Consider the following 12,912-nt stretch of genomic DNA (forward strand, 5'->3'; position numbering starts at 1 on the left):
ACAACTGCATAGTCACTGCTGAGCAAGAGCTGGAGCCAGAGCCTTCAACAACTCTTGGAGTAGCACATGGGTCTAACTGCACTTTGCTCTACTTACCAACAAACTAAAGTATTAATGGAAATTTTTGTTTTATTTTGTTTTGTTTCAAGCCTAACTTGTCCCTATACACCTACATATATTCCCATGTCCCTATTTCTACTAAAATCTAACAGAATGAGGGACATAAATTACTTTGTACCTGCAAAGGAAAAGAGACCAAGAGAAAGGATTGACCCTGATTTACACCAAAACACAGAAAGTGGTTTGGGAAGGGCTACAGCCTTTAGCCACAGAAGCAGATGAGGCTTCATTCACTATTCAAGCAAGCATCCCACGAGACCTAGATGCATCCTATTAGAGAAACTAAAGCAATTCTCAAGTATCTGTCACATTGTTGTTAAAAAGCCAAAGACTAAAAAATAAAATACATCTAAGATGTTAAGGAATTTACTGTACCTGCAAAGATATTAGCTACCAGAAGTATTAGCAATCAATAGATTTCATTTTAATGAGTTGTATGCTGTGTCCTAATATTCTATTTCCAAGGCAACTTAGTAGTAAGCAAAAAAGTCCCCTTCAAAGACACACACCGTGAATGTCTAAGTGGCATCTCCAGCAAAGTCACTCGTAAGCACAACTGCAAGAGTAAACAAATTGTACGTAAATCAGATTTTAAAACATTAGCTCTGTTCCTTTGTTCACAGAACCCATAAAGACACTATTTGTCACAGCGCAGAAAATGAACCCTCAGTGTCCTGCAAGAGAATATTAGCATAAAAGAACTGAAGTCCAAAGTGAAATGAAAACGCCTAATAGTCAAATTGCCCAAGAGTAATAAAATCAGCAGAGAACACAGGCACAGTCCGCACTATGCAGCTGTCCTACCATCTCAAGCAAACAAAGCAGATTTCTAATAGACAGGAGAGTGAATAAGTAGAAGAAAACAGAATGAGAAACGGCTGCTCTTAGTAAGCTCCACTGCACAGTGGATGTAACAAGTGTTGAAGACTCTTGTGGCTGTGCAAACTCAAGAATCTTAATAAGCGAACAATCTTCAGTTGGAGCCAGTGAGATTTTATTTATCCACTGTAATCATCAGTTTTCCCCTCATTTCAAAGGGACAAAAAAGTAAACCCTACTCGCAGTTTCCAGGATAGGTTGATTCTGGTTGATACTACTATAAGCTTTTTTTGCTCCTGGATAAGAAGGAAGAGCTTGGGAAGTCAGAAAAATAAAGTGCCAGAAAAGAACTGTAGCTTAAACATCATCATCTCAAATGGAACATGAACATCCAACAACATAAACAAAATGATCTTATTTCCAAGTGCTACCATCACCCCACAGAGAACATAGTACCATGGACCAACATTTAGTTTAGCTTCTGCAGCAGGAATCAATCATAATTAATGACTATAAGCACAACAAAATTTAATGAACTCTTGCCAAGCACAGCATTGCTTCATTCCCCTCTGTCTCTCGATCTGCTGGAGGGAGGGATTCAAAGAAAGAGGGAACAGTCATAAAGCCCAGCTTAAGCCTAGAGAGGTAATCTCCTTTACACTGAAGGCATCAGGGCAGCTCTGCAGAGCCGCTGATGTTATCCCTCTGTACAAACTGGAGGGAGGGCAGGGCAGTAACTCCAGCAACTTCACTGCCACACACCTGCAAGACCTTTACAGGGAGGAAAACCACCTCAGAAGCTTATCAGACACCTGACACACAGCCCGCTCAACAAGCAAAGCACCATTAGCAGCCAGCCGTGATATCAGCATCAAGACGAACCAAGCCCAGCAACTGACACCTGCACGGCACATAAACACAGGCCCCCCTCACCCATCTGGCACAGGTTGTCCAGCGGGAAAGACACTCTGTGCTGTGTGAACATGGCTGTGCTGTTTTAGAGATGGCTTTAAGCCTAAAAGAAGGTTCCTTTGCTAAAGGCAGGCGGTGGTACCAACCCAAAAAACCTGTCTAGAAGTTGTTGCTATACATGCCTCACCCTTGCAACAGGGCTGTGGGGTAACATGGTGTCATGGTGTTCACACAGGCACTACTTTGGTCAAGTTCCAGGTGTCAGCTTGGGCTTCAGTATCAAACCTGACAGCAGAGCCAGAAGCAGCATAGCCTGTGGGTTGAGGACTGCAACACCACAGCAACCACCAGCATGTCCACACTGCACTCCCCAGCTCCCAGCAAGGGCTCAGTTAGGTCAGAGACAAGTTCCAGATTGGTGTGTGAGCCCTGTCCTAGCTGCAAGCACTGGGGAGCTCAGGGGAAGCACCCACAGCTCCCTTAGCACTGACTGGAGGAGACTACATGTTCCTGTACTGGGTTTGTCAGTACTACCTTATTTATTTTCCCCTGTATGTTTTTAATCCTACCCTCAATTCTCTCCCATTATCCTGGAAAATTAACTATAAAATCTCTATTATATATTAAAAAAAAAAAACTTCATAAATCCTTAAATAACACATCTTGGTAGTCTGTATTTTAAGTTGCTCATAAAGTATGAGTTTCTCCTATATGAGAAGTCAAAAACTACAAATGCATAACAGGCCCAACCATACACCTGAGCAATGACTGTAGAAGGGAACACCACAGTCTTACCTGACAGGTAAGCAAACTGTTTCTTTAACTGGTCCTGAATATCTGCAGCATAGAGGGGGATGATATCCTGATGCATGATTTCATCTGCGGAGGAAAAACAGAAATTTGCATTGCAAAGTCATTTTGTGTACAATTTCACAGCAGAGATAAAAATCAACCCTAGAACACAAATATTCAGAAAACTGTCCAAGTTTTGAAAAAAATATGTTTGGAGTCTTTCAAGTGTTTGCCAAGGGCAAACTGTTCTTTGAAGAGCATATTGATAAAAGAATAATGTGGATTTGCTGACACTCAGAAGCAGTACAGGGTATCACTGAACTGAACACTGTAGAGCAAATATTCCTCAGGAATGATGTTAAACAGTGGATATTTTAGATATTCAGTTTTTATTTAAACCTTCTCAACTCATAGGAGAAACTTATGTTCCCTCCAACTTGCTGTCTAGTGTTCAGATACTTCAAGGCAACAGCGTTCAATAAGGTAGGTAGAACAGACTTGAAAGCTCATATTGAACACACACACACACACACACGCACACACACACTTGTACCTCAACTGTGAAAAGCATTGAGTCATCTTTTATCTCAGCCCATCCACTTTAGATGCACAACAAACATACTGGTTTCCCGAGTCATAGTTTTTTTGCCACAGTGTTTGAACAGAGGTATTTCCAAGTGTATTTCCAGCGGTCAAGCAGAAACTTGACATTCAATGACTGTGACAAAGACTTCATGAGTTGCCTCATTCATTAAACTATGACCTCTTTTTCTTTTTTTACTTAAAAACGAGAAGTTTTACTTTTTTGCAATTGCTAAAAATTTATTATTCTACATTTTTAGCTTCATTGTTAAGCAGTGAAGGGATAACCTAGCGCTTTCATTATTTGGTTTTCAATATTTCTTTTAATCTGGCATTGTATAAATAAGTTTTGTTTTTAACGTACATTGAAACGCCAATAAGATAGACTCAAATCTGACACTCAGAACTGTGAGCATGCACAGGAAAAGTAAGTAAAAACCTAAAAGTGATGTAAGGAGAAGTATCATTTGCTGTGAAGCGCAGACAGATCAAGCAGAAGTAGAGCTCTGTCCCTCAAGGAAAGGACTTGCTGTTACTGAGATCTTTCAAATGCTATAACAGATCTTGAGGGGAGAGCTGCTCACTTTTACAAGCAATTCTCCTGTGTGTAAAATTCCAAGAACTGTATTTATTTGAGAACAACAAAAAAGCCCTCCATTTTCAGTTACTTTTTCCATATAAGCAACAACTTATACTGGGAAACAGAACTTCTCTGTTTTCTTTTGGCCAGTGTGGCAGGGAAAGACCCAGGACCACTTGTAAGGTCATACACTGATTAGAGCTATTTTTCTGCATCCGGTGAACTGCTGCTTGATCAGAAGACCTCTGCATACCATGCTGCCAAATCTGTAAGTGGATATCTTTAACTGTTAAGTCATATTTCACCCAGACCTTCAGTTATGTCATCATCGTAATTGTGTTAAGACAAAACTGAACACAGACCTTTCAAAGGCCCAATCTCAGATGACCAAGTCATTTCCGGAAGAGTTGACCACCTCCAAGGAAAAAGGATTCTAGATTTTATTTTTGCTGTCAGTGCTATTTAATAGAAGGAGCCCTCCTGCAGCAGTGTTTAAGAAACTAAATAAAACACCCCCTGATTCTGCAAGCCAGTGCCTGAAGCTGGACTCATTTACCTGAATATAACCTATAACAGGACCAATGCCTAATTTTTTGGTGGGAGGTAGGAAAAGGGAAAAGAAGGTCATCACTTTGCAATATGCCATTCTGCCTAAAGTCACAGACAGAAATTATCTGCATTACTGCAGCATATGCATGTAATAAAATAGGTGCACTTTGCATATGCAAATAAATATGTGACGCACATATTTGCCCACATATTTAAGTGGGCAAGATATTTGTAAGTCAGGGAAACTCTTTATGCTTTCTAGATATGTAACAATCAGCATTTCCTCGTGTATCCGTGTGATCAATCCCATTGTGGTCCTGACTTCTGCCAGGTAAACAGGCAAGTCTAGATCTGATTGCCTCAGTATCCTCTCTGATAGGAACAGCAACTTTTGCAATCAGTACAGGACAGCCCACAACCATATGGATAGATACTGTTTCACTGAAAAGACAGTATTTTCCTCCCCCCTGGTTTTAAACTCAGTTTTAACTCAGATTGAAGAGCCAGTGCATTTGCAACTGCAGAAGCAGCACACTCTGCCTGTTCACAGAGGTAAAACCTCCAGAAGCCCGTCTTGCTGATCTCTCCTCCACCAAGGCTCAGCCCCCTCCTCAGCTTGCTCTTGCTGATCCGGTTTCATGACACTTGTCAAGAAGCAGAATATGCATTAAGATTAGAGCTGACTTTTTCAATAATTTGAAACAACTGAGATAAAATATAGTGGTACAAGACAAAGCGAGAAAATGCAACTCTGGGAACTGCCGCACAGTTCACATTCAGCCACTTGACAGAATACACCTGAACATAGTATCAGTGCTCACAGAGTTAGGCAGAAATCCCTCTCCAAACCATGTCTCCTCTCAGAGGAGATGCAATTGTAAAAACTCATCGCTCTGCATCATTTCCTTTGTATTTTAGTATCCCTTTAGAAAAGGGAGTTTATCACTCATGGACTTTGGGGAAAATAATTTCTTGGAAATATTCTTTAAATAGAAAACCTGCTACCTGCTGAAGTCCTTAAAGACAATTTCCATTTCAGTAAAGCTAATTAAGTGCACATTAAAACACAGAATTACTGAAAATCTGTTCACTGTTTTCCAAGGAATTTTTATAGGCTTGAACTCTACTTACACTTACAGGGATTAATACTTACACAGCCCATGATTTTACCTGTTCAACCTAGACTGCTTTACGTAGAATTTTCCAAACAGATACCTAAAAGTTTGTCTGTTTTCCTGTATCTAAAATTCATGGCTGAAAGGAGATGCTCACAACAAAACACGCTAGAATATCCAGTCTTTCCTGAAGAGCTCATTTAAAGTGTCTTCCAGGGTAGTCTGCTTAAAATAAAGCCCCTAGGATTTCTAATGCATCTAATATTGTGGGTGCTAATAAACAGTAAAATAAGGTCCTGTCAAGTTACTACTGCTTTTTTTAATCATTATTTTTAAATACTGAACACATACAATAGCTTGGAATGCAGAAATATTTTTTCCTAGGCCAGCAACTGGAGGTCCTTTAAAAAATACATTATCTAGCATTTCAATTATAAGTGTAGGAGAGGATAGAAGTGTCATTTTACTAACATAAAGGACTCACTTAAGTATGTGGTTCTTATTTAAAAAGTCTTTATCTTTAAAAATGTGAACCACAGTCTTGCAGATACGTAATACTCTAATCCAATTTTAAATCTTGCTTTAACAGTCCTGCCTATTCTGATGGAGGAAGATGGCTGAGAAGGGCCTGACCCCATCCTATCAAAGGCCTCTGAGTACATTTCAAACGATCAGGATGACAGATGTAAGCATGAAGGCACAAAGATAACTTGTGCTTGAATTACCTGGTCCCAGTAAGCCCTGATGAAACCCGGATCTGAGAAAACGATCAGTGTCACTCAAGTCAGGATTTTCACTTATCGGTAAAAGGCTCCTCTTTCTTTTCTGATCAAACAAAATTCATTGGGAGTTTGCCTGACATGCTGAAGCAAAACCATTTTCACAGAAGATGAGGCTGGAGGGAGTCTGAATGGATTGTACCTACATTACGTGAAAAGAAGCCACCTGACACAGCTCACGAGCCTCTTGTAATGGGTTTAATCCAATTCCCACTGAGCCAGCTGGAATTACACCTCCCTTTGAGTAGTTCTGTGTGAAATCTTACAGCCATCACTTTATGCCAACCTGTTTGTACACACATGAACACTATTATGCCTTTCAGCACAGATCCCACTAGTGCACCATAAAGCAAACTACCAATAACTTTTCCTCCTCCCTTTACTTGCTGAGTCAGCAACATCTTCCTGAAAACATGTCTATAGTTTTTCTATGAAATTCATGCCTTAAACTGTAGAAATAATGACTTTTTCCTCAACCGGATTTGTTTTGTTTCTCCTCTGGAACAGCCTACCCACCCAAAGAGTTGAATGCCTTTAATGACGGGGGTCTTAGTTTGAAAAAAATCTCTTCATTAAAGCACCCTCCCATCTGGTAATTATAAATGCAAGATAATGACTTTCAGAACAATCCCTTCATCTCTCTCAGCCCCAAGGCAAACCTTTCATTTCCTCATTCTTCCCTCTTCATCTTCACCCTCTGACCACCATCACTAACAGTCAGTTCCTTTGTTTAGCCCCCAAAGGAGGCAGGGCCAGAGCAGCAGAGCTGGTGAAGACAGCTCTCTTCTTTGCTAAGCCACATGAAACTAATCAGCCAGTCAATATACCAGGAGAGCTCTCCAGTTTTAAAACTGGTGGGGGTTTTTTTGTTTTAAATGTTGCTGAATAGTGATGATGCCTGTAAGCTCTGTGCTGGGTGTGCTCAGAAATAACAGCTGCAGACTGAGCTCCTCAGGTCCATGTGCTACCTGTAGACTCATTGAACTGATCATAGAATCACAGAATCATTTTGGTTGGAGGAGACCCTTAAGATCATCAAGTCCAACCATAACCTCACTCTGGCACTAAACCATGCCCCTAAGAACCTCATCTACGCATCTTTTAAACACCTCCAGGGATGGTGACACCACCACTTCCCTGGGCAGCCTGTTCCAATGCTTGATAACCCTTTTCTGGGAAGAAATGTTTCCTAATATCCAATCTGAACCTCTCCTGGTGCAGCTTGAGGCCACTTCCACTCATGCTATCACTTGCTACTTGAGAGAAGAGACCAACCCCCTCCATGCTACAACCTCCTTTCAGGTGGTTGCAGAGAGTGATAAGGTCTCCCCTCAGCCTCCTTTTCTCCAGGCCAAACAGCCCCAGTTCCCTCAGCTGCTCCTCATCAGACTTGTGCTCCAGACCCCTCACCAGCTTCATTGCCCTTCTCTGAACTCTCTCTAGTACCTAGGAGTGACATGACAGGAGTTCATGAAAATGTTCATAAACTAAGTATTAAAACCTCACCAGACTGAAATATCTTGCAGAAGAGTTCATTTATATTTTATTTGACGACTACACTGCCATCAAAACAAGGGGCCAGGAAAAGTCAGTGATTAAATCTCTGGAATTTTAATGCAAAACACAGTTCTCTGCTGAAGTGTAGTTAGGAAGGAATTTTTCACCCAAGTAAAACAGTTCTCTCATAACTTGTGCATTTCTGGTCAGCTAAAATATCCCAAGCAGGTAAGAATTATGATTTTTGTCTCCACCAGCATCCCAGTTGCTAGCACAAATAGAAATAAAGCAACCTAGAGCTCCAAACAGCTTCATATGGCACTGGGTGTCCAAAAAATGTTTTAAATGTACAGGTATGTAACCATCTTGCCTGTAAAAGCTTTACAGCTACATCTCCTATTTCCTGTCCCAGTCAGAAAAGACAGTTGCCTTTCAAGAGCCCTGGGGCATAAGAGATGCTCAAGTTGAGGTTTCAACAAATCATGCTTTGTAAAAGTTATTCTTCTGTGTCATTATTAACCACAGTTCATTTTCTAGGACCATACAGCCTATGCCACAATATGCATAGAACCGCATGTCTGCATAGCCCATTGCTACAATAGGCTAGGTCAGAATCCCATACATTTTCAGTGTTAAGTAAGGATCTAGCTGAGTCAAGACTTGGAAGCAGTACTGCTAAAGAAAATCCAAATCCACGTGATGTTCCCTCTATTACAAGCCCATGCACAGTGGACAGAGACACTTATTGAGTGGTGTTTTGAATGACTCATGCATCAGAAGCCTTGACCATTCAGATCTTTCAGACTCCACAATATTTCTGCAGAACTGCTCATAATCCCGAAGTTCTGGTAATATTTAAGTGACCCAGTTGAAATGAAACTTGGTAACTCTGCTTATTTAATTATACCTGAAGAACAGCACAACTACTTAGAAGACACACAGATTAGAATCACGGAAATCATTCTGAAAGGCTGCAATTCCAGAATTAAAATACAAGAGGCAGGAACATGTGATGGGCAAAATAACAGAAAAGCAAAAAAAATCTCTGCATTATATAGACGCCTACTGAACCACTTGCTTTAGCCAAGTAATTCCTGCCTTCTGTAACTACAATTAAAGAAAAAAAAAAAAAGTCTAGCTGTTTATTATTTAAGATCACAGAGTTGGAGATTTGGCACAGACTACCTACTAAAAAAAGAATTATGCTTTGTTTTCAGGTAGGGATACTAATCATTGGTCCGTCTTTTAAAGATTTTCTTGAGGTGTACAGCAAATGCAGTGCTGCTGGGCTGGCACAAGATGTCAAGAGGTGTAACAGTTCCCATCTTCTTATCTCAAATTACAAAATACCTGCTCAAAAGCATACTTTGAGATCCAACCAAGATTTTGGTTTCTTTCAAACTCTTCTCGAAAATTTTTCGATTTGACCATTTCTTATGCATGTCAAAGGATGTACTTATTTTTGTTCTCTTCCTTCTTCCACCTCCACTTTTGCAAAAGGCAGCAAAGTTCTTTGACTCAGTTTGCCTAAATAATGTCACCTCAAAGCACAAACATCAGAGGAAATATAATCCCCCCTCTTCCAGCTTCTCAGGGATCAGCTTTAATTTTAGGTAGGATTTACAAGATTGCTCAAATACTAGCTAATCTGTAACTTGAAGAAAACAACGTAGTAATGAAGAAGTCAATCTAAGGATCAACAACAATACTTAGTATTTCTTTGTACTTAAAGAAAATCTAAAACAAGATAAAAGGGGAGGGTGGGAAGGGAAGATGTTGCAATTTCTGCAATATATCTGAAGGTGTATCACTTATAGCATCTAATCTGTTTTGCCACGCTTTTGCTCCCTATAGTGCTTAAATTCACCTAGCCTGTTTTGGTGAGAAAGATTTTGTGTTATTTCAAGTCATAATTACTCACTTCCCAAACTGAGAGGGAAGAGGAACTTTGAATCAGGCCACGCAGCCGTAATATAGCATAGATTTTATTAGCCACAAAAAGGACAGAGATAAAAGGCAGCCACACCGTCACATGGACTTCCTGTCTAAAAGTAAAAATTTACCTGGTACATACTGCATGCTCTTACTATGGAAACAATAACATTCCTCCCACCTCCATTGCAGGGTGCCCTGAAGAAAGCCAAGCCTCCTGGCAAACCCTTTTCTGTTCTTGCAGGGTAGTTTCAGACTGCTGGGAACCAGGGCCCCAAAACAAGGTTAACAAATGTTGCCAAAACCACGGCAACATTAACTACTTAATACTGCAAATCATGCTGAGTGTACAATATAAAATTATTTCTAAAGTATCAGATGTTCTTAGTTGCCTACAAGCAGCAGATTCTGCAAAAAGTAATTTTTTTTTTTTAATGGAAAAATATTAGATGTAGCCTGAGCAGCAGGGAATATTCCCCTAGCCAGCACTCAAGCGATAAGAAGGCAAGTGACCCAGATGTGCCCCACTTAGTAATTTGACAAGCAAGCCTCCACGGAATAACAAAAATGTTAGATTTTGCCAACTGCGCTTAATACGATTTAATGCTACAAGAAAATTATTATGGGAATTTTGCTTTCTAAGTACTAAAGCCTTGCAAAGAAGGGGAAGTCTTACAAATACGGAAAATGGAAACATCAACTCTAAATAGAAGAACTACATGCAAATTATAGTACTCATCTCCAGCGTGACTTAAAAACTAATGATGCAATCACACAGTTTAAACACATATGCTAAAGTGGACATCTTTTCAGGCAACAAAACCAAAGATTCTTCCCCACAGAAAACTCCTGCTCTCAACCCTCCCTCTACAGAAAAACACGTATCTCAAAGCACACCCCAAAGCTTTAACTGAAAAGCCAACACGCGCAGGACCATGAGTACTTGGTAATTCTGCTGAACAGAACGGTATTTTGGTATGATATTTTGGAAGCAAGATAAGACTTTAAACAACACATGATTTGGCACATGGTTATGAAGACTAATCAAGTTCTGCAAAATAAAGCTCCAGCCCTGCAAGCAAGGAGTTATTTTTAAGGAAACTGACTGTGCAAAACAAATAAAAGAAGATATAATTTCTTGTATTTATGTCAGTGTCTCATCTGCAAAAAAAAATTAGATTCTGTTTCTGTAAGTGCAACAGTCTAACTGGATGTTATACCTATTTTGAGAGGTTATTTTGTTAGACTTTAAGTACAAATATTGCCAGCTTTCTCTTAAAAATCTGCCCTTTTGGGCATACAAGGGAATTACTTAAGCTTCCTACAACAACAACAAATCCCTATTTCGTGCGTGCCAAGTACAAAGTAGATGCATATTTAAGAAGTTACAACTTGCTGTTTGTCAAGAGAAGCCATGGTCCATAAATCGTCAAGTGAAACACAAAATCCTTGCTCAGAACAAACAAAACCCTGTCATGTTCAAACTGAGAAGTGAACGGATACATCACTTACTCTGAACTAGATGACATAGACAATTTCTCACCTAACTAAGCATAAAACCAGAAAATGAGCCCAAGTACAGTGAAGCTGAGCTTTGCTTGATACAGTTCCTCAGGCTCTAGGAAACAAGGGATTATAAAAGCACCTTGAGTGACTACTCTTCCATTTTCTATGACTTCGCCTCTTCCACACAAAACATAAGTGCAATATGGCTGCATTTTAAAGAGCAAAGACACGTAAATGAAAAAAAAAAAAATCTGAATATTTGATACTTAGAGAAATACCTAAGAAACAGCATCCATAAAAACATTTGAGGAAACTAACATTTAAGGTTTCCTTCATTTCAGGTTAACACGGTAATTATGAGAGGCAGAATCTCTCTCACATCATGTGCAGTGAAGAGGCTGAAGAGCAAACTTCAACCTTGAACTTCCCTGGTGGTGGATGTTCTCATCTGAAGTCTCATTTGACCTTGCTGCCTTCATTGAGACTGAAGCCAGGTTAAAATAAACAAACAAAAAGCCAAACAAAGAGGAAAAGAAAGTTACATCAGTGGTCTTAAAATGGGGATTACCTTCAAAAACCTGGCTGTAGGTCCCAGTAAGTACCAGGTTTCAATGACACCACCGAGGTGCTCCGTAGAAATTTGGAGTGTTTATTTTAGTATTTAAAGGATGCCAACACTTATTAGAAAGGAGTTAATGCCTTTACTGAAACTTTGCATGGCAAAAGGATGAGTGGCAAGAGTCAGATGCTGCAGCACAGGAAATTCCAGCTGAATGCAAGGGAAAAAATTCACCATGAGAAGAGCCAAGCAATGGAACAGGCTGCCCAGTGAGGTTGAGTGATTTCCACTCTCGAAGATACACAAAACTCAGATGCACAAGTTTCTGAGAAACCTGATTTAATTTTAATGTTAATCTTGCTTGAAGCAAGAGGCAGGACTAGGGGTTTATGCAAGGGTCCCTTCCAACCTAAGTTTCTATGTAATTCCGAAGGAATTCTCCAGTGAGAAGTCCCCAAGCCCACTTCACAATCCTGAAAAAAAAGGGAAAATTCCAACATAGATATCACGACATTACAGCAAATGAACATATACAAACTAAATTGTGTACTAAATTCAGTGTATTGACTTGAAAATGAATATAGAATAGGGTAAAATTTAGTTACATTGACAGACCTGCTGAACCTCAGGCTAATAAAATCTGTCTACAACCATGCATTATTACAAGGTATATCAATTTTCTGGAAAATAAATTAAAACAAACACAAAAAAGAAAATGAAGGCAACAACTTTTCCAAAGGAAAGAGGAAATATCCCAGAGTCATGATGAAGCATCTCCACTTTCTAAAAAGATCTAGCCAATAATTTATTTCCTAAGAACTCTTCACAACCTTCCAGAAGGGTCACACTTCAGCAATAACAACTGCAGGATGCCAAACAATCACCCAGTAGCAGAGCTGTTCCCACTGCAGTACTACAGCTCTGAGAAGATGAAATCCTACCTGGCTGATAGGCAAACAAGCACAGTACCAACTTGACTTGCTTTCCTCTTTTCAGATAAAGCTTTGGCATGTTCTTAACACTGAGATGCAGCAAATGACAGCAACTCATCCACTGCACCATTCATTCTCCTGTGCTGGGCCTTACTCCAGCAGCTGAAGGGTGTCAATCACAAATATGCCTGTGACAGCCAGTTTTTAAAGACACTCCCTTCAATTACAAGCACACACA

The 12,912-nt window shown here is 39.9% G+C and overlaps 1 protein-coding gene across 3 annotated transcripts in view; it reads right to left on the reverse strand.

The window, feature by feature from the left end:
• The window catches only part of MCF2L (MCF.2 cell line derived transforming sequence like), a gene marked incomplete at both ends in the record, with an annotated part of 152,814 nt that overhangs the window by 62,876 nt on the left and 77,026 nt on the right, over positions 1-12,912 (reverse strand). For all 3 annotated transcript variants that reach the window (XM_080362882.1, XM_080362881.1, XM_080362883.1), the window contains one exon: positions 2,647-2,730. In XM_080362882.1, coding sequence (XP_080219008.1) covers positions 2,647-2,730 — 84 coding nt within the window. The remainder of the gene's footprint in view (positions 1-2,646; positions 2,731-12,912) is intronic.

This window comes from Nesoenas mayeri (assembly GCF_963082525.1).
Source record: "Nesoenas mayeri genome assembly, chromosome: 1".
Taxonomy (NCBI): Eukaryota; Metazoa; Chordata; class Aves; order Columbiformes; family Columbidae; genus Nesoenas; species Nesoenas mayeri.